This window comes from Echeneis naucrates, chromosome 13, assembly GCF_900963305.1.
Source record: "Echeneis naucrates chromosome 13, fEcheNa1.1, whole genome shotgun sequence".
In the NCBI taxonomy this organism is placed as follows: domain Eukaryota; kingdom Metazoa; phylum Chordata; class Actinopteri; order Carangiformes; family Echeneidae; genus Echeneis; species Echeneis naucrates.
Window position 1 is genome coordinate 7,862,432 of NC_042523.1, and position 22,232 is coordinate 7,884,663.

The 22,232-nt window shown below is 40.6% G+C and overlaps 1 protein-coding gene across 1 annotated transcript; it reads right to left on the reverse strand.

Moving 5' to 3' along the window:
* Positions 1-5,385: 5,385 nt before the first annotated feature.
* On the reverse strand, positions 5,386-22,175 carry n4bp2l2 (NEDD4 binding protein 2-like 2). Its single transcript, XM_029517638.1, has 32 exons — positions 22,049-22,175; positions 21,650-21,748; positions 21,217-21,450; positions 20,945-21,008; positions 20,668-20,720; positions 20,545-20,573; positions 20,301-20,412; positions 20,167-20,222; positions 19,907-19,997; positions 19,099-19,764; positions 14,839-19,008; positions 14,503-14,601; positions 14,349-14,418; positions 13,784-14,271; positions 13,513-13,694; positions 13,219-13,406; positions 12,966-13,136; positions 12,283-12,655; positions 12,049-12,204; positions 11,817-11,964; positions 11,636-11,748; positions 11,347-11,542; positions 11,088-11,254; positions 10,825-10,963; positions 10,478-10,734; positions 10,097-10,234; positions 9,637-9,990; positions 7,344-8,383; positions 7,096-7,220; positions 6,007-6,095; positions 5,835-5,911; positions 5,386-5,741 (listed from the first exon to the last, which is right to left on the reverse strand). Exons 2-32 carry the CDS (start codon positions 21,702-21,704, stop codon positions 5,573-5,575), a joined length of 10,269 nt encoding a protein of 3,422 aa, XP_029373498.1. The 5' UTR covers positions 21,705-21,748; positions 22,049-22,175; the 3' UTR covers positions 5,386-5,572.
* Positions 22,176-22,232: the final 57 nt, after the last annotated feature.

The window sequence follows — 22,232 nt, forward strand, 5'->3', positions numbered from 1 at the left end:
CGTGCGACCTCCAGCAGCGCGCCGTCCAGCACATCTCTGTCTGAGCTCCACACCTGTCAAGGTGGAAATACAGGACGGCGGCTTTTCCGGTGGGGACTTTCAAAATTAGAGCCTCACCTAGTGAGCGTTAGCCTTGGGGGGGGGGGGGGGGGGGGGGACGGGGACTTCCCCTTGTATTACAACAACTGAAATGACTCTCACAAGTAACTATTGCATGATTCAAACAATTAATATGTAGATTAACCTAATTGAGGATTCAGAATCAAAATCCTATAATATGCAACTTATGATAAGATATATATATTTCACCTGAATGTAATTTCAGGTATAGCAGCCTCATTCCAGCTGTATTTAGCTGTATTGTACAATGACAAAGATTTTTTTAAATGAACTGAAAATAAGAAAACACTAAAACAGGGCTCTCAACAATAGATCACAACTCATTCACAACCTAACCATGCACTTTACTCTGAAAGGTTTTTTTTCCTTGCTTTATTCTGCTAGCTCTGGATCAGCTTCACTTAAGAGTAATTTGATCAGTATAGGACAATATACTGAATTAAGTGTAATAAAAGCAAGAAAAGAGAGAAGGTTCCTTGTGGGACTATGTGGCTTGGATGCATTATGGCATTATTGCATTCATGAGTGTATTAATTTTACTAAGTGTTTACTCCTTTAGTGTGTATTTGTTTATGATACTATACTGTTTCTATGCAACAGCTTGTAAAAAAGAAAACAAACAAAAAAAAAAAAACTGGCAACTATACACTTTTATTTTGAAGAGCATGCGACCCAGTGTCCGGTTTTATTATGGTTGATTTGACTCAGTTGGCTGCTCTACTGTGTGTAAAAAAGATGACACGCTTTGGGATTGCAGAACGCGGTTGTGATTCGCTGACAGCCTCACGTGATAACTACAATAAACAAAGTGGACTGGTGTCGATGGACGACACCTTACATTTTCCTTACAATTAGTTGTACAAACAACATGAGTTGTGTGTGAACAACGCACACACACACCAGACACATATATAACAGTGAGTGGGCCATGCATTAGGTGGTAACTAACTTGCCTTTAAACTGTGTGTGCAACTACCCTTTAGGATGTAAATGTGTCATATTCACACCATGATTATAATCAGCGTTTCCTGTTCATCCTGATCTTCCACTTGCAAAGATGAAGATCAGATGTGTGCTATAAAACTGAAACACCTCCATTTGAAGCATGGAGGTCTGTGCCATTAAGCATGGTCGGCTGGGGCGTAATTACAACACATTATCCTGTCATGCTCAGTGTTTCTCAGGCTCTGACCCTAACCCTATGTCAGGTTAGACTTAATTGTTGCTCAGCACTGACATTCAGGGAACGTTAGTGTCTCTCTGTGTCTGCTCCCGGCTGACTCACATTACAGTTGTACACCTTTGCACCTGGGGAAGTACACAGTACAAACACAATGTGAGCCAGAGAAAAAGCTGATCTGTTGGAAATGTTCTTGTCCCCCTCAGGTGGGGTTTAGCAGCTGGTAAACAGAAAACAGTAACCTTGCAAACCTCCACCCCCACACATAGCTGTTATTAATGCCGGATTCTTTTCCATCGCCCTGCTTATTGTGTTCAGTGATGAGTTCAGGTAATAGTCAGGCACAGTAGTATATCAGGTTTGAGTTTCAAGGACTCTTATCAGCCTCCACACTGAAAACCAAGAGAGTGTATCTGGCAGATAAAATGGAAGCACTCAAGGAAAGCAGGATATAACAGAGGAGCTAACCAGCATTTTTTTTTTATTATCCTTTTGCCATTCATAGTGTATCTGATCAGTTTATTCCTTTTTTTGTGCGTGTGTCGCCAAAACTCAAGTGTGAAAAAATGTGGGTACAAAACAGACTTTCAGATGGTTGCTTATGCAGCAGAGGAAGCATTGGCTTGTTAGCTCCACCAGCAGTTAACGTTTATGAGTTTTCCTGTTTCTCACATCCTGTTGTTGGAAAAGCCACAGGATATTGTGTCATTGCTACACAAATTATAGTTCACAATTCCAAAGCCTCACTGTGAGCCCTATTATAGTTTCATTTTAGAAAGGACTTTTAATCCTCTGAGTGGTTTAAATCCGTGAATAGTGACAGCTTATTCACATTCATGGATTTACTAAAGCATAAAGGATAGATCTAAAAGGTTGTGCCAGTTAATAACAGCAAATAGAAGTATTTTAATCAAAGTGAAACTTCACTTTAGATTGATCAGATGAAGGCTTGTTGATGCTGCTGAAGCTCCATAAACATTTAATATAATCAGTCTTCCATTATGATCAAAGAAAGAAATATTGGTTTAATAATAAAAAGGCGTAAGCAAATACGTGGCTCAAATCAAATACGTGGAATCAAATCTCTGTAGTCCTCAAGAGAAATCACAAGTAAAGCCAAGCACTTGGGCAGACTAGATCATATCACAGACAATCTGTGTGGGAAGAAGACAAACTGACGCCTGTTTTGAGAACTCACTGTTGACTCCCATCTTGTCTGCATGAGGAAAAACTGCCATGAAACCAAATAGTCTTGTTTTTCTTTCAGCTGTAAATTTCATTTCCTAGAGCAGGTCATATTATGGTTGCCAGTGTTCAATGCTCCAGCTCATTTACTGACCGCGGCTGCATCAATGCCCAGGGTGGTGAAGAGCACCAGGATTTCAAAGGTCAAAGCTTTTCTTCTCAGGTACAGACAGAAGCTGCTGCCAGAATCCATGCTGATAATATGAAGGTCCGTTTTCTCTGATTCCAAAAAACATGATTCTATTATGCATGAAATGTTCTTACAAGAAGAACAGAACTATAAAAGTTCACACAATCTGCACTGTCTGCATCTTGATTTTAACTCACTGATTGATCTTGTCCCAAACACACTGCTTTGACAGATATGCGCACACATCCCTACATCACAATGACTAAAATTTCTACAATTTCACTGGAGAGAGGGAGGCCATGTCCATTTGAAAAGTCATTTTAAACTCAGCTACACAATGTTATTATCTCAGAGACACCCAACTAATCATTCATGCATTCATTCATCTTTAACCGCTTATCCGTTTCTGGGTTGTGGGGTACTGGAAGGCAATCCCAGCTCACTCTGTGCAAGAGCGGGGTCCACCCTGGACAGGTAGCCAGTCCATCACAGGGCCAACACACAGAGACCGACAGAGACCCACAAACACTCACACTCACACTCAGACCTACAGACAATTTAGAGTCACCAGTTAACCCAAACATGATGTCTTTGAACAGTGGGAGGAAACCCACGCAGGCACAGGGAGAACATGCAAGGTCCACACAGAAAGGTCCACAGGCCAGGGAACTCAACCCACAACCTTCTTATTGTGGGGCAACAGTGCTAACCACTACACATCAGCTTTAAAACTTAAGGCCGCTTGAATATTTTTCTGTGTTAACCTTTTACTTTCAAATTGTTATTCAGTTACAAAAAGGCCCTCAGGGCAAATTGTGCACAGCCAATTTATACAATGATGATTTTATATTTCTAACCAAAGACCCCAAGAAAGCCTCTTTATATATTTATTGGGCATAAACCAGTTATTTCAGGCATCTGGTACACAGACTACTGCACAGAAGATACAATGTCTTAGTTCGCAAATTGCTGAAAGCTGCTTCGCACATTGTCACTAGATTCTGTCAAGGTTGGTGCAATGTTAATAAACCTCCAGCGTAAAGACATGAAGCTGTGGACAAACTGTGCATGCTGTACATACTGCAGTTAGTGCCAGTGAACCCTGAGACAACATGAAACAACAAACAGTCAAGGAAGGAATCATATGCTCCTCAGTAACATGAGCTGTGTTTGTGAGACACATTCAGAACCAAATACACAAAGCCTGCCATAATGCAGTAAATAACACGTTGACTCATGATGAAAAACTATGCGAAGGACTGAAGCCTGCATTGACAAAGAAGAATCAGACTGAATCAAGAAACACATTAATACTGGTTAGTTAACAAAGTGACCATCAACAATCTGAACAACCAAACATGAGCTCCAGTGCATTTAAATCCTGAGGTTTTAACTTGTACTAGTACTTTAATTCTTTACTGAGCATCCTCTCAGCCAAAGCCTGCATATATTTGAGATTTTTTTTTCCCAATGTTGTTTTCCTTTGTGCTCTTTTTAAAGATGAAATAGCAAAGTCTGCAAAATGTGAAGCTCCGAGCAGAGAAACTAACCCAGATCTGTCAGCTTAAGCTCCACGAGAAAATATGGACTTTGCCCAAGATGCACAGGAAGCAATGAAACACTTATGTCTAAGGTGTAGAGTTTGTGTCCACTGTGTGGTGCTAGAGAAAACCCGCCAGTTATAAGACATATCATAGTCTGCTATCTGAAGAACGCACCCTGTAACTATTATGCAAATTGGATGATGATGTGCTGTTAGCCTGACTTGTGTTATGGCGTCACATCAAAATGTGTCATGGGCATGCCCAGCAGGCATAACCAACCAAGAAGCTTTTGACTTTTCATCTTCAAAGTCTGGAGATGATACTGAGCCAGTGTGAGGTCATTTGTGTTAAAGCTTCACGCTTTGTACTTTAAAAAACTTTAAAGTATGAAATGTGAAAATGGCAAAAAGCATCAATATTACAATAAATAATAATACATTTAAATCAAAAAGGCCAACTTTGTTTTGGAGTTAGTGTCTCAGATATCAGACTTTTTTGTTTGTCTGGGCAAGATACACGTATAGCATGTATAAGTCAATCTGGAGTGAGTAGCTAGACTTTTTCCATTTTCAGTGTGGTGCCACTGAGTCTTTTTGTGGCCTACCTTTCTGGGATGCATAAACTCTAATTCTTCACCAGACCTGTTTTATGAGTTTTGGGGCATGCTTAGGCTGTCTAAAAAGCCCTTGTTTAGGCAGAAAAATAAATTCGAAATGCAAGAAGGCTCTGGCAATCTTTAGTGCTCTGGCTCTCACAAGTCCAGGCTGAGGTCAATAACCTGTTTTGTGCTGCTTTAATGAACACCAAAGGGAATACGAAAGTGAACTGTGATTTCCTGTGAGACCCTGTAATAGATGCTATCAGACACAGCCGTCTCCACACTCATATCAGTCTGTTGAACATCAGCGTTGCGGCTGCCATAAGGCCTCGTTTTGTGTCAGGTTATTCTGCTTTGGCCAGCTGCTCTCATGGGCGTGTGCCTACCAACTCAACTGTATTCCCTCATGGACAGCTCAGTCCAAAAAAAAAAGAAAAAAAAGAGTAGAATTACTACTTCATGGTTGTGTGTTTAAAGAAGTTGTAAAGGCATCACTGATATCTATGAGAAAGGACTGGACAGAGGCATGTGGCTAACATATTAAACATATTAACATATTAAATTTTTTCAAAAGACCTTTTTAATTCCCATGAAAATATAATAGTGAAAGCCTCTTTAGAGAAAATATGTTCATCCTGTTCATTACAAATTACAAAGATTTATATTAAAAATATGTAGGAAAAGCACTGTGTAAACAACAATAAAAAAAGTTGTTCTTCAAGGCAAATTATTTGTTCATTGTATCCTTTTTGTAACTAATGGAAGTCTCTGTTTCTTGTCATCTTTTGTGCGGGCCATGGACAACGTCTCAGGTTCACATGAGGTGGCTCTTGTGAGCTCATGATGATATCTATGGATATGGGGAAGGAGAAGCGATCCAGCATGTGTGCAATCTTCTCCTTTTGAACGCCATGCTTGTTCCTCCTTCAAGGCAAACAAATGCATTGTGTTTGTGTCAGGATTATAAAATTCTGCACATGCATATAATAATTTTATAATAATTAGTATATATCTCACTTTTCAAGCTCATAAGGATCAAACTTCCAGCTGGTGTTGGGTTCACAGAAGTCCACTTTGTAGCCTCTCTCCAAGGCCTGTTCCAAAGTTGGAAATTTGAATCAGGATCCATGAAAGAGGCATAAAACTTACTATTTCATTTGAATTATTAATTTGTGATTTAAGCACTTACCATTTTGACATATGGCTTCATTTCCCACGCTTGAAGATTTGTATTGTCAATGATAATTGGAGACCGGCAATCATGCATAGCGTCTTTAGCTACAAAAGGATTAAACAAATAAAATCAAAAAATAAATAAATAAAAAAAATCTGCAGAATGAAAACTAACAACCTCAAACACAGCAAGATCAAAAGGAGCTGTTGACATGAAGAAAGAAAGAAAGAAGAGTAGAGCAACAGATTGAAATATTGATTTCATTTCAGCTTTTTCTGGCTAGTGCACTTTACATGAAGTTAAGTAAAATCATGTCAATATTTTTTTTAAAGCAAACATGGTTTACTTATCTATACTCCCTATGCCTGCAGGGTTGTTCTGGGTCTAGAGTCAGCCTCAGCTGTCATTTGTTGATATTTATATACAGAGACACACAACCATGCACGCTAATTCAATTTTAGAGCAATTAATTAAAGTAACATCTGCATGTCTTTGGAACTTGGGGAAAAAAACAGAGTACCCATGGAAACCCACGCACAGGACAGGAAGGACAGACAAACTTGGCACAGAGAAGTCCCAAGCCTGGCAGAAAACCAGAGCCTTTTGCTGTGAAGGCAACAGTGCTGACCAATAGGGGTGTGCCTTGTTGTAGCCCAGTCCATTAGTCCAGCACATTATTAGTACATTGTTAGGGCCCTATTTACCGAATGCCTGGGAAGACCAAGCTTCACACGAGCTTCACAGTGTGCAAATAAATATTTGCATAATGAGGAGCCCATGTTTAACTGCACTATTTTTTTTTTTTTTTTTTTTATAAAGAGAAACTTTTATTTTTGTTACTTAAGCAATATGCAATATTGTTTTTTCCATTTAAGCATGGATAAACCTTTAAAACTTAATAAATCTGAAAAAGACACTTTAATGTCTCCATTTGTCTTGCAAAGCAGACTGGAGTAGATCATGAGGATACTTTGCACACCTATAGATTGAAGCAGAAATCATTATGGATCAAATCATTTTCAATCAAAAAACGATTTTGAATTGAAAACCTTTTTCAATGAAAAAATGACTTTGACAAACCACTGAGTCTGTGTAAGACAGTACCTCTGCTCTGATTCCACTCATGTGCCACTCCAAGAAGGTCTGGATCATAGCGGTAGCCATTATTGTGAGCAAAGTAGTCATCGGTGCTCAGTACCAAGCCATTGGGACCAGTAGAGAGCAGCTTTCTGCAAAAAACATGAAGAAAATTCACTTTTAGGCTTCCCAAATATAGACTTTAAACAATACACTCAATAAAGTCACCAGATCAGATCTTTGACCCAATAATATCAAGGAAAAAGCAGACATACCTGGCCAGTGTTGATTTCCCAGATCCTGGCAGTCCTCTCATCAAGATCAGCACCAAGGAAGAGGAGGATGCATGAGTGTTGTCAGGAGGTCGGCAGTGATGCTGTCGCTCCCAGAGTTCATTTTCTGAAACACGGCTTTGGTGCCTGTCATAATCTGCATCAAACTGAGACCACTGTTCTTCTCCGTCTCTAGACCATCCTCTACCTACACTGTCCGAGGATATGTTGTAGCTACAGCCCCATTCATCCCTGTGTAAGTGATGTGGATAATCTTCATGAGAACCCTGAGTGTCGGGACTATATGTACTCTGAGTTGATAACCTAGAAAATGTTGGAAACCCTGACTCATACTGGTTGGCTGGGCCTGAAGCACTCCAGCTGGGAGCCATGCGTGGTGATTGGTTTAGTGGATACGGGCCTTCAGATGGGAAAGGCAGGTGATGAAGCGGGCGGGTGTGCAATCTTGGGTTTGGCCATCTGATGGGTGGCTGAGGATGATGCCATTGATTGTGACAGGGAACAGCTCTCGTAGAGCTCGGGTCCATGGGTGGCCTCAGCCTTCTGGTGTAATAAGGCTTGTTATGATACCAGTGTGGCCAAGATGGCTCTTTCTGTCCGCTGCTTTTGTGCGAGTTGTCCATTTCTTCCGATTTGGCTGCATTAGCCATTTCCTCCTTGCATGTGTCCCTACCCTGTTCATTGGCTGATGTCTCTGGCGGTGAGGGTGGGTGACACAAACCTGCTCCTTGTTTTCCTGGGTTTTCTCTAGCACCATCAGGTGTATCGACCTTCTCCAGCTCTTTGTAAAACTCACTCAGCGTGTCTTCGATGTCAGACTTCTGTGAAGCCATTTCTGGAGGAAAGGCCGGACCAATGAATGTGTTGCTGGTAAATCCAACTTCCTTTAACACACGATCCCGCACGCTGCTGTCTGGACTCGCACATCTGATGTTTGTGTCAGGACGCTCATGAGTGGGTTCACCCACACAAGGGCTTTGTGTGTCAGGAGGGGTCGCACAGGAGGATTCCGTGTGAGACATCTGCATCAAAACAACAAGTTAAAATAGGTAACTCACCACGTTTTCTGTTTGCTCACCTACAAAAATCATGGCCGCCATTCTCCACCAAATCTAACAATTTAACGGTTAGCTAACGTTTTCTACGTAAGAAAAAAAATAACTAAATAACGCAACACAGGAAACTTATTAGTAAATACTTACCGTTTACAATCACCGAGAAGAGATCACGGGAGAAGACAGTCCTTGACAGACGGACACATTGGATTTTGTTTACGGAAGTGACGGCATTCTTCTTCTTCTTCTCTTCTCTTCTTCGCAGCGAGCGCGTGAGCGCCTCCAGCTGGCAATGAAATACTTTTCATACTGTTCTTCCACTTGGATCTTTTCTGTCAAAATGAATATGGGAAAGGAAAGACATTTATTTGATTTAAGTTGGCATTAATGCCCACTTAAGACTCTCTCGAATTAACCATCATGACAGTATCAGTTTGTCAACTATTATATTCTACATTTATCATCATCATCCGGTTCTGCAGGGCACTGTTCACAATGAAGCTGCCATCAGTGTGGGATGTGGCCAAAGGATGTCCACTCTGTGACATGCTACGCTCAGTGGCCACTTACACCTGAGAACATCCTGTTTGAAGCCTCACAATGGCGAAGTACTGTTGATCAATTGTTAGGTGTTGTCGCTCATGATGTCAAAATGCGAACAACAAAATGAGGAGGACTGTTTAAATACCAATTCTGTCAAACCAGGAAATTTTTTTGACCAATTCATGGATCAAACACCTGTTGTGAATTTTGCTGCTAAGCTCCTTGGTCGAGAACAGCAAGTTGTGCAAAAAGTACTGAAACACTGAACAGCTGAACATGTGCATTCAAAAGTTTAGAGGTCATATTTAGTTCACTTGTAAAGGTTATAGCACATTTTAGGTTCATTCTGAAATTTCCCCCGAAAAATTAAATACCCCAGCTTTTTATGAGTAGTGTATTTACAAAGATTAAGTGTGTCTATAGTCAGAGTTCCTGATCATCTTAGGGGTTAACAAAGCAACTGAGAGGTTTCCTGAAACAAGATTTGTGTTTAACAAAAAAGTAGAGAAAAGGGAGTATTATTACCAAGTCACGACATGATTTTACTCCAGCAAGTAGACTTTTCCACTTTAATTATTTCAGTGAGACTAGAAAAACCACAGAAATGTCCCACATTGTTTTTACCCTTTACATTCACTCAAAATTACAGTGTCTTATCTTCCAGTTTTATGTACCTACAGTAAATTCCCAGCACACAATGTCTGAGTATCAATCATTGCCAGCTCCTCGTCATTCACCCATTCTTCTCCCATCTGTGGAACAACTTGTTGGTGAACTGGAGTCTGTACAGTTTTTAAAGTGCTTGGTGTCACAGACCTCCGAGGGGGGTTGAATGTCTTATTTACACGTGGAGAAGGCACTGATAATTGAGTGGTGAGAGCTGGTGGAGATGGGATACGAGACAGATAGTCCAGAGCTCTTCTCCTCTTCAGGCTTCTGGGGTCTTTCTCTGTTGAAGAGGATGCTGCAGGAGGGTTACTGCTGACAGGCGTGAAGGATCCGAGGCTTCTGATGGGCTGCTGACACATCAGCTGCATATTAAAAGGACAAAGTTTCAGCTTTTAGATCAATTCTGTGTGGTAGCAACAGCAAATGTATTGAACAGCCTGAGAAAATACTTAAAGTGTATAAACTCACACTGGTGTCTTGTCTTCTGTTGGATGTACAAACTGGGGTTTGTGGTTGTCCAGCTGGAGAACAGATGGAGCTTGGACCATCAGGCTTGACTAAATGTGACAGCTTCTCCTCACACATGATAAAAAAGTTCTCCTGACTCTGAAAAGACAAATGAAATTGAAATGATAGTTATGGCATTTTTTTGCATCCAAACCAAAGAAGCTTCCATGAAAAGGTGAAATATGAAAGCTATGCACCTATGATACACTTATGCATAAACATTCAATTCGTCAGTATGTCTCATTCTGATTTCTGCACAATATTAAGTACTTCGATCACAAGAATAACTGTCTATGATGACAGATGAACTGTTTTTACAAGTTTAGGATTTTAACATTGTACCTGGACCAGGTTTCTGAGTTGGCTGAAAGATTCCTGTAGATGAGCCTCCTTGGGGTTTGTAGAGAAGACAGTCAGATCTCCAGCATACACAACAGGAGTGGGACGTGTGGACTGACCCCTAAGCTGCAGGTTACTCAGAGCCAACAGCACATGTGGCTTTACAATATCATCCAGGCCAGACTGAGAAAAGCTGCTGAAACAGCGCACTTTAACAAAGTTTAGTCTTCCATCAGCCAAATAAAACGCAGGAGAGGAGGCTGTATTCAAAAACACAAGCAAGTAGTTAGTAAAACATATTATTATTGAACAATGAGTTAGGAAGAAAAGCAAAGAAATAAATCACCCACCATGTTCATCTATGACACTGATGACGTATCCTGTGAGATCAACTTCTCCACACAGAGCCTGGAAGTCAGGGCTTTGAAGATTCACAAAATTAGTAGAAATCCTTGGTTGGAAATTTGCTGATAACCATTGCTGGGGAGCCTACATGATAAAACGAATCGCACACATTACATAATATTATATTATTTAATAACATGCACACATGCTGCATTGATGACTGCACAGGTAAACCATGTGCACTATATACAGTAGATTCATAGGATACCTGAAGTTCCTGAAACTGTGTTTTCTTTGTCCCAGTTAGTTGAACAGTTTCAACTCCGCAGCGTTTCTTTCCATCTGAAGCAGTGAGGTTATAGACTTTGTAACGACAGCCTTCTTTTAGCAAAGACTGAAGATCGGAGGGAGGTCGCCACAGATTCAACTGATACACTAAAACCAAGAAAAATAGATTCACAACAGTTATTGTACATATAAAAATGAAGTAAAAATGAAGTTAAAAATAAGAAACATTGCAGACACACCTCTGTCAGATTGTTTCATGGAATCGGCAAAGCCGAGCCTCCACACAGGTGTGATGTCTCGTTTGGGACAGCTTCCCTCATTGCTCTCTGCGTCCAGAGCACGGCGGTATCGATCCTGTAGCTCAGCCTGCTTCCTTTCCATTAGAGAGCGACGGTAGCTCCATAGGTTCTCTAACTGTTGTTCGCTCAAATGAGCCTAGGGCATCGAGGTTAGAAAAGTATGCAACTTTAACTCTATTCAGGAGAGAGAACGAGCAAATCCAAAATCTGTCAATAAATTTCCTATCACCTCGAGGTAAGATGGGTCATCCCTTACTGCTTCGTACAGTTCCTCTCCATCTTGCATGTTTACCATATCCTGACGACTCATTGTTCGTCTTCTGCATTGAGGTTTGTCCTTATCTGAAAATGACAACATTTTAAATTTTCCCCTTTCAAACTGTACTTAAGCTACCAAAAAGTATTCCTACCTTTCTCCTCCTTTTCAAATTCAGCCTGAATCTTGGCAAGAAGGAGTTCCATAGCTTTCTGTCTCTGGCCGCTGTATCGCCTTGCCTCCTTCTCTTCTGCACGAACAGACCGGAACACTATAGTCCCATCAGGTTTCCTCTCCATCCACTGGAAAATGTAACATGTATAAAATCAAAAGGGATCGTGGCCCATCAGGAGTCACAGTAAATTAATCCAAGATTTAAAACTCACCTGTAGAGGGTAACTTCTCAGGATGGTCATGTCCACACATCCTACTGGCCCTCCGTTGCTGTACAAAGAAGACATAGGAAGCAGGAATGGCCGGGGATCTTTGTGGAATCCCAGTTTAGTGTCCCACCGTGCAGGTCTGCTGCTATTGGTAAAAATCTAAAAAAAGAGAAACATCCATATGTAACCTAGGTTCAACTTATCAAAGGAAAAAAAACAGTGAAACTGGTAAACTACCTTTAACATGATAGATTCAGGAGCCTCAAGAGGGGAACAAGCATCTTGTGATCCCACCAGCTGTGCCCCATAGATGATCAACTTCATACCGACAGCCACTCGACCTCTTTGAAGCATGGCAGTCAAAGGCTCATCCAACTGAGCTTTAATGGCGTACCATCCGTCGGTCAGCCAAACAACTGCAGATGGGGATTCAGTCTTGGCATTGACACCTCGTGGAGTCTTTGTGTCATCATGCCGCCGTCCATTTGGAGACGAACCGCTGGAGACGATCCCACAAACACAGAGTACCAGTGTTTTGGCGGCTGTGTCGTCCTTTTCCATGATCTTCCTTAGAGCTGACCGATGGCTGTGGTCAATCTCTATGTCATATCTGAGACACAAAATAAAGTAAATACTTTAGAGAAAAAACATTCAGTGTGTGTACACACAATTTTTCTCATGATGTGCAACTCTGTCTCTTTGTTTTTTTCACTCCATTACCTAGAGGGAACAGGGACTTTTTTTTTTTTTTTTAACTATATAGGTTTTGCAGACCAAACAATGAAGGAACTAATTGAGAGTTCAATCTATAATAACCACACAAAATGGCATTAGGCTCCACATAATCTATAATTTGTTCAGGAATATATCTGCTCTTGACACATTCTTAGGACTAATATGTATGCTGTATTCTTACATACCTGTATTTAAGCTGTAGGAGTAACTGCTCTGGTGTGAGACAGAGGCTTCCCATTGTTTCTGGAAAGGATCTTTCCATGGAGGCCCGTTTCCACACAATCCATCTGTAGTGATTGTACACCCACTCCTCACTTATCAGCCTGGGATCCACACCTGGGGTGTCACATAATGCTCTGTGTGAAGAACAAGATTATCATTCCATCAGTTCTTATACTGCATTTAGACACTAAGGTGTTATAACATAAATAATATTACCTATAAAACTCCTCTTTCCCTGCAGTCCCATCATTGCTTGGGATCAGCCACCCCCCATCCGCAAGCTGAACACCGCCTCTGTCTGTAAATGCTTCCAATTTGAGGAAGTGTTTCAAATTGAAGCGAAAGGTTTCCGCAGTCTCACTGGTGATTTCAGACACATGTTGATGCACTCCATATCCATACAGCTGAAAAACAGCAGCATCAAAAAGAAGTCATTTTAAAACAATGAAATACCACAATATCACCTGTGACAACATATGCTCTGAAGTCCAGTGACACTCCTAGTCTTGCCTGTTTTTGGGTATATCCTGCGGGAGGTTTTCCATTAACTGCAGCTCTTAATGGAATCCTTGCAACCCCTGAGGTTTTAGTAAAGAACAAACTGCCGGGAAATGGTCGAATCTTCTGGCGCTTCTTTTTCCTGATTCTCATGTCTTGCATATCCCGTGCCAATTCCACATTTGGAAGCATGTCTGTAAATTGTAAACATGTCATTATTTCACCTATGTTATGCAGCATTTAGAGTATATCATATTGACATCACCTGAAAAGGTTACCACACCTTGGCTTCTGGGAGACAAGTCCTCCACATGTGACACCTCTGCAACAAAGTCCTCTGATCCGCCGGCAACAGGAATATTTTGATTATTCTGCAGATAATCATTTGCAGCATCAGCCAAGGTTCCTCTCTGAATAAGTTCTTTGTTTTTATGTTCATGTATACTGCTTTCTGTCTTTTTAGTGGGCGGTACAAAAGTGCTTTTTTTAGAAGGTGTTACAATGAGATGATGGTGTTTATCTTCCTTCTCTTCCTCCTGCTGTGGTTTAAATGAGCTCTCTTGGACAAAAGTCTTCTGTTTCTTGAATGGGGGAACAAAGGCAGGCAGTGTTCTTCTGTTGTCCTTGAGAAGTGTCTCTGTCTTTGGATTCTTGATGAATGGAGGAACAAACACTGGCATCTTGGAACATGCTGATCTGTCGTCTCCTGATGTTGAATATTGTGTTGGTGCTGTCTTTGGCAGGCTTGTTTCCAATAAGTTTTTTCCATTCCTGTCAGAAAAAAAGTACATCACAGAGGGCTGATTTCTTTAACTAGCTGCTTCAATAACAATCAAACAGCTACTTACTTGTCTGGTCTTGTAACGTTTGGACGCAAAGAGGCACTGTACTTGAAAGCCTGCCTGTCTTTCATTAGACCTTAATTAAAGGAAAGCACGAGTTACTCCAATAGATGCATGTGTGTTTTTTTTAAATAATTTTTTTCCAGTGCTAATGACTTACTACTAGGACCGTTTTTTTGCGGATCAAGTGTTAAACCTCTTGTGCCATCAACCGTCCTATCAAATTCATCCAACAATCGTCTTTTCAGGGGAGGCTGACCTAGAAAAGATCAGAACAAGGTGGTTAGGGTTAGGGTTAGGGTTAGGGTTAGGCTGTCACACAGAGGCACAACAAAAATACTGAATGTTGTGGAAATTAATTTGAAAATAATGGTCTAAAGATCAAAATGTTCTAAATATCTTAAGAGCTAAAGCACAATGAACTGCATTGAAATTTGTTTGTTCCTCAGACAGTGCAGATTCAAAAAGACATGGAAACACAGAAGCTGCCACTTACCAGTCATATCTGCATGTGTGACTGATCTTTTCCCTCTTCTGGTTTGTTCTTCTCCTGGTCTACTGTCGTATTTTGAGTTATCTCGTGGCACATCGTCACTTGTAACTGAGAGATTTTGGCCCGCAAGACTTTCGTCCTCTAACAAAGCTCTAGTGCAGTCGAGAGCTTCCTGGGCAAGAAACCTCTGCTGGGTCTCAGTGCAGCCACTGAGGTTAAGTGACTGTAATGTTATAACAGATGACGTAGTCCATTTGAGCTTAGGTTCTTTGCTGCTACTTGTGTGATTTTCTTCATAGCCTAACACATTAGCTGCTTGTGCTTCAGGAGTGTTACTGAGACTGTGTACCACAGATGTGGTCATTCTGCCTTCTTTAAGCTTTGATGCATTTGTAAGGGGCCTTTCTTTGATGGAAATGCAACAATTTGCACTTGAATTTTCTGGCATTTGAGTTTCTCGGTCAGTTTCTTGCAATGACTGAAGAGACTGAGTTGCACTATCCTGAGGAGCTGTGTCCTCACCTCTTGTTCTTTCCACATCTTTTACTGTTGACTGATCTGTTGGATGGTTGTCATGTGGCCTTGTTGAATATATATTTGAACTTTCCTGCTCTGCAAATTCACTGAAAAGGTTCTTTGCTTTTAAAAGGTTCTTCTCGGACACATGTACTTTGGCTCCCCCTGCAGTTTTGAAACCACAATGAATTTTTTCTGTTTTTAACTTAGCGTCCTCGATTTTCTCATTCTTCTCTGTAGCTGAAATAGTGGGGATCTCTCCAATCAAACTGATGTCACTGAAAAGAGCTTTTGCCTTATTAAGAGCCTCAGATGAAAATGCCACTGTCTTGCCACTGGCTGCAAGAAATCCAGCATTCCTGCATGAAAGACCAGGAATTGACATCTTGGAATGTGTTGATTTTACACAAATTTTATCCTCAACTGCTTCACATCCACTCAATGATTTCACTTTTTTGAGAGCTGCAAGTGAAGCAACAGATCCTTTGGCACTGCTTTGTGATGGAAAACTGACTTTGCAATGATTGTCAGTGTCCTCATAAGCAGCACTTTCATCCAGTAGTGACTTTGCTTTGATAATTGCATCATCTGACACATTTACTTTTTTCCCACTGGCCGTACGGAACCCACCACCACAGCTAAATCCACCAAATACAGAGCAACCAGTGTTCTTTGTTGTGGTATGCAATGGAGAAGAAAGAGAGTTTGCAATCAAATGTGGGTTTCCATCTGTAGATTTTGGTTTGGTCTTCAAAACAGCTTTGTGTATATCCGCATTATCATGATGTAGCAAGTTTTCAGGGGTCGCAATCGGTCCCATGTTCAAATTTTCAAACTCTGTGCCTCTGTGCCCATGCTCTTGTCTAACTGTTGAAAAGTGTTTCTCATTGATGTCACTGCTTCTCACAGGTTCTCCACCTCGCTCATATTTTACTGACATTCTGCTGCTATTGTCAATATTGTCACAGAAAGTGTCTGCTTTTGCAGAAAAACCATCATCAAATTGTCTCAAATGATTTGTTTCTTTCAGCAAGTTCTTCTCAGGCACAAAATGTGGTGTTCCCCCTGCAGTTGTTAAAGCACATTTGATTTTTTCAGCATTGTCGAGTTTTTTTTCACTATCTCTTATGTCTGAAACAGGGAGGATATCTGCAGCACAGGTGATGTCACTGAAAAGAGCTTTTGCCTTCTGAAGAGACTTAGCTGAAACTGACATAGATTTACCACTGGCTGCAAGAAATCCATTACTGCTGGATGAAAGACCAGGAATGAACATCTTTGAATTAGACGATTTTTCAACAGCTTCATAATCACTGAGCAATGATTTGGCTTTCTCGAGAGCTGCAGATGATATGACAACTCCTTTGCCACTTGCAGTCTGAAATCCACCACTTTTGGGTAGTGCGACTTGATTCTGATGGGTGAGACAATCATCTCCTTTTGGTTTCAGTTTGGTTGTATCCTCGAAGGTATGAACTTCATCAAAAAGACACTGTGCTTTTTTCATTGCATCCACTGAAACAGATAGATTTTTTCCACTGGCTGTTGAGAATCCACTTCCATTGCTAAATTGATGAATGACAGATGAGCCAGTACCCTCCAAGATCATGCTTGTAGCAGAGGGAGGTGTCTTTGTTATTGGACACAGATTACTACTGGCATTGATTAAAGCCAGTGTATTCTTACACCTAAAATCTTTCATCTCTGTATCAGGCTGTGTAATCTCTGTATTCCACACTGTTTGAGCATTGCCTTTTTCCAATTTACCGATAGGATCTTCAGACACATTATGTCTGATTCCTTGGCCATTTTTAAATTTTGAATGATTTCTTTTATCACTGACACTTACAGTCGAGAGCTCTTGGGTCTTTTTACAGGTTATTGACAAGCCCGTGCTGCTGTCACCAGTGTTGCAGTCTTTGAAGAAAGCGTCTGCGGCTTGCATAGCTTGTTCTGAAATATTAATCCCTTTCCCACTGGCCATCTGGAACCCACTTTGACAAGTGGCTTTGGCTATTTTGGTTTCAAAATCATTGGCAATATCCTCAACTTTAACATTTGTGACATGTATCTGTCTGGTTTTAGCATCAACTTTACTACTTGGCTTGTCTGGTGATTTCTGATCTGTTAGTTTCTCCTCTAAATCTGCAAACAAAGCTTTAGCTTTGCTGAGACATTTTGAAACTTGTAAAACATTTCCTGCTGGAGTTTTAAATCGTACACCAGGCATCATAGGATTTTCATTCTCCTGTTTGCTTGTTTCAGTGAGCCCAGCTCTGTCAAGGTTTTTGGGTTCACCTGACTTAATACTGCTACTGCCTTCAGAGGTGTGCTCTAAAGAGTAGGACACATTTTTAGAAGCGGACCTTTCTTTCATCACACTTGACATTGAAATAACTGTGGATTGACTTGTTATCTTTGATGTCTCACGGTTTTCTTTATCAGCTGAGACTGAAGCCATTTTATCAAGCATCACAGTAACGGCCTGATTCTTTTCAACACCTGAACTAAAGCTGTCATCAAAATCTATACCTGTAAGGAAATCAGGGTCAAGCTCTTTGTCAACTTTGTGGGAAGAGGAGCCATTGTCCAGACAATACTGCTGTAGTTTGGCAGATTTGTACTGTGTAAATTCAAACTGACTATCAGCTTCTTCCAGGAGGGTGCACAGTTCTGTCACATCAGCTTTTTGAGAAGCTGTTAACTGGCAACTGCTATCCCCAAAATTTCCACATGAAGAAAGTGACTGGTTTGAGTTAGGGACTGTATTTTTCACAAGTGGATCTTTCATGTTCATTTTCTCTTTCGTGTTGATGTGGCGATCAGCTTCATTGTCTTCAAGTAGACGCTTGGCTCTCTCCAGGTTGTCTGAGGAAATCTGTATACCCTTATTTGAGGCAGTTTTAAACCCTGATGCATGAATGTCAGGAAGCAAAACTATTGTTTTCTCTGGGAAACTGCCAGTAACTTGACTTTGGCGTGGAAAGAGACTGTCTGTTGAGGTTCGTTTTGCAGAACTTGGTAATTGTGTTAACGTTAAGTTGCTCTCTTTCTGCAACTTACTCTCTCTGCCATTGACTGCACTGTGCTGCTTGGCATCACTTTCAGCCTTCTGCAAAATATCCAAATGAGATTTCGCATTTCCTGTGTTTGTAGATAAAAATGAAGCCATCATGTGGATATCAGTCTCGCATCCAGTGCTGGGCCGAGTTTGAGAGATGTTCTTTGAGCTGGGAATAGACGATGTGATAGTCAGGTGAGTGGTATCTGCAAAAGCAGACTGGAATCCACTGTCAGTTACTGGCCCCTCATTGATAGAGTATTTTCGATTATTTACAGAAACATTACAATCCTGCTGAAGATTTGCTTGCCTTGCTTTCTGTTTTGATCTCTTCATGGCCGGCAGACAGACTGAAGGGGAGAAGCCATTTTGAGAAGCATATTCCTCTGCTACTTCATTCAGCTGACCGGGGTCTAACATTTGACTGAAGTCTTGTGAAAAATCTCTGCAGAGCTGTGACATGTCAAGATCCGGAACTTTGGCCGGTAAGGGAAGAGGTAAATTTTCTTCATTCTCCTCTTTTTCTGTCTTATCTTCCCTGAGACTGCAACTGTCTGCTTCACCTGAGAATTCACCCAATGGCATGACGTTGTATCCTAAAAAGAAGTATAAATATGAAAAAAGGGTAAATTCAGACATTGTAAAAAAATGTATCGTTTCAAATATGATTTTCTTGAAGGTCTTACCAGAGTCTGGAATCCCTGTTATTGAGTTTGTCTTCGGAGATTTTGTTTCTTTTCCATGAGTTAGTTTTTTTGATGTCTCAATAGTGTAAATAAATTTTCTTTTTTTCTTTGCAAATACAGAGTCTGTGATTTTCAAAGGTGGCTTGAGCAGTTGGATGGGACCAGAGTCATTCGTCTGTTGTTCTGTTAAAGTCTTTTTTTCCGCTTGTGCTGCACAGCTGTTATCATGGCAAAAATCTACAGTACAAGAAGGAATTTCAGATAAATTCAATGGGGACCATTGGGTGATTTCAATATCTCCAGTTTTCATTGGTGGTGAAGAGGAAAGCTTGACAGGCTTCCAGTTATCTTCTCTCTTTCTGCTGGACACAGCATTGTTTGTGGCTGTGATGTTGTTCGAGCTGCAGTCATGTTCTTTAGTTGGAATTATTTGCTTCCTCTTGATTCGATCAGTTTTTACTTTTCTCAGCGTTGAGTTACTGTTGGTAAAAAATATCGAGAGAACATTTTCAGCTCCTTCAAGAACACTCGCTACTGTGCTGCGTATTTCTCCATCCTCGATAGCATCTGGTAGCTTCTGTCTCCAAACACTGTCGCTCTCATTCAGTAAACTCTGGGGGGAGTCGTGGACCTTTGGATTCTGAACAGCCTCTGGGGAAACAACACCTGTTGATTACAGTCCAGCAATCAGTACCATTATGCATACTGCATCTTTGTTAAATAACTCAATCTGTTTCAATGCATAATAATTTCATTCATATTTAGAGCTCCTGAAAATTGGAAATATTCAAAAGGAAAAACTTGGTACCTTGTTGAACATGAGGTGTGTCATTGCAATTGGGTGATGCTGCCCCAACTCTCGATGTATTTGAAAGAGAAGGAAAGAGCCTTCGTACAAACTACAAATAGATAAGAAAGACAAAGATGAGTTTCAAACACCTGATTAACCCTGTGTTTTTGCTTGTCCTTTCACTTCAGAGCAACAGTCCCTCTTGATTGACATTCAGTAAAATTACATAAATTAAAAATATATAAGTCTTGTTTATTCAGGTTGGGAAGATTACTCACAATTACATTCTTCTCTGCAGAAACACTCACTGGGCTGGTAATCTCCTCAGTTTTAGCTGGAACATTGAGGAGAGAGACATTATTTCACAATTCTGACAGCCATTATTGAACAACCCGCTGAATCATTTACTTACATAAAATCAGTGTGGATGGCACAGCAGGTGGAGTATTCAGTGAACTGGTCCACGATATATCAGGATGAATCTGCGCACCAAGACTTTCTGGTATCTGCTTGGCATGACTGACCTGGCATTCATAAAACATAAGAAAGAAGACAAAGATTTCTATGCACGACTTCCCCTTTCAATTACCGGGATTTCCTGAAAAATTAATAAATAACTAAATAAATATCAATACTGTTTGATTTAATAAACTCACTGGGGTTTTTGGGGTGGTATGAAACAAATCTGTACAGACAACAAAAGCAAAAACAAGTGATAATTAAATTTTTATTTGAAAAATTATTTAAACTGGCGAAATACAGATTAATTTGCATCTCACCAAAACTGTCCTGGCTCTGAAGCTGGACTCCCCCATATTTTGGCTCGGAAAACCTGAAAGCAACAACACAGACATTAAAAACAGCTATAAGCTGTTACTTCTGCTGCATTTGTTTAAAAATAGCTCCCGGGGTACTGTTTGACGACTGTATGGTCTTAGCACAGGTTCTTACCTTGAACTTTTCTAAGATTGCATTTTTTCAACATCAAGACTTGTGTCTAAAATCAGATTGATCAAGATGAATGCGTTGTTCCTACTTATGAGTTATTGCACTCACCGCTCTTTTGACATCTGAAACAAACACGGACTTTCTATTGTCAACCATGGTAGTCTTTCTGTTTCTGCAATACAACAAAAAGAAACACTAATTTTACATGAAACCTCACAAGAGGTGAGGTTATCAGTGTAGACAAAAGTAGGGTGCTGCAATTTACAATAATGCATTTAAGCTATCCCATGCAAACATGGACATACATTTATTTCATGTGCTGGAAATGCTGAACTTGAATGACAATGTAAATTCATCAGTGAAAACAATTCAAATATCACCTTGATCAGCAGTGAAGGACCGCTCATCCTCAGTTTCAGGCGATACAAGTCGATCGTGTCTGAACACCTTAGGGGTTGAAAACAGTTGACTGTCTAATGAAGATTTGCTCAAGGGTGTTTTAAAATGTCCTTCTTGGTTTCCACAGAGGTCATCTTGATCAGAGACACATCCCTCATCAGTCAATGTTTGAGCTGTCAGGATGTTAAACCAGTCAGGGTCCAGGGGTCCCAGCTCTGGATTTTAAAATGAGAAGAAAAGAAAAAAAAAAAGGCTCAGTAATAAGTCTATCAACCCAACTTCCATGAATGAAGATTTGTTTGGCGATTACGCAGCTGCAAGAGGAGGACGAGCCACCATGAATTCTGATATTAATATATTAACATATTCATATATTTCTTTACATTTTACCATCAGAAAAAAAAAATGTCTTACCTTTCAAGATCTCATCTTTAAAGTTGTCGTACATGTTTGTAGATGTTAAAGCCATTCCAGGTGACTTTTATAGACTCTAAGGTTTATTCTGCGGCGCCACTGAGGAGAGGAAGTGATTTTATCATGATGACACGCTCAGGTAGAAACTACAGCAAGTTAGCATGGAGCTCACTGACGCTACACCTGGCTCTGCGGATATGGTCGTTTCAGACTCACCGTCATTCACGTTGAATTACCTGAAAACAAAAACTGTGAACTAGGGACGCTGAGGATGTTGTAGCTGTTTGTGACAATGTTAAGAAACCACTAAATGCTGGTTAACCTACCGCTAACGATGCTCATTCACAAAAAGGAAACAAGGCGAAAACGTGATTAGGCCTTGAAGTTACTCTAACTCACCATGTCGACCTACAACAGTCCCGACTTTCATGTCACGATGAAATTTTCTGACAAGATGTTAAAACCAGACCAAAAGCGATGAGAAAGTGACACAAGTTTTTGTTACACGTCAAAGTGTTAGCTTGTCTGTCTCTGCTGCGAAAACAAACCTCGCGCGCGGCTCACCGGAACTCAGCACGCCTTC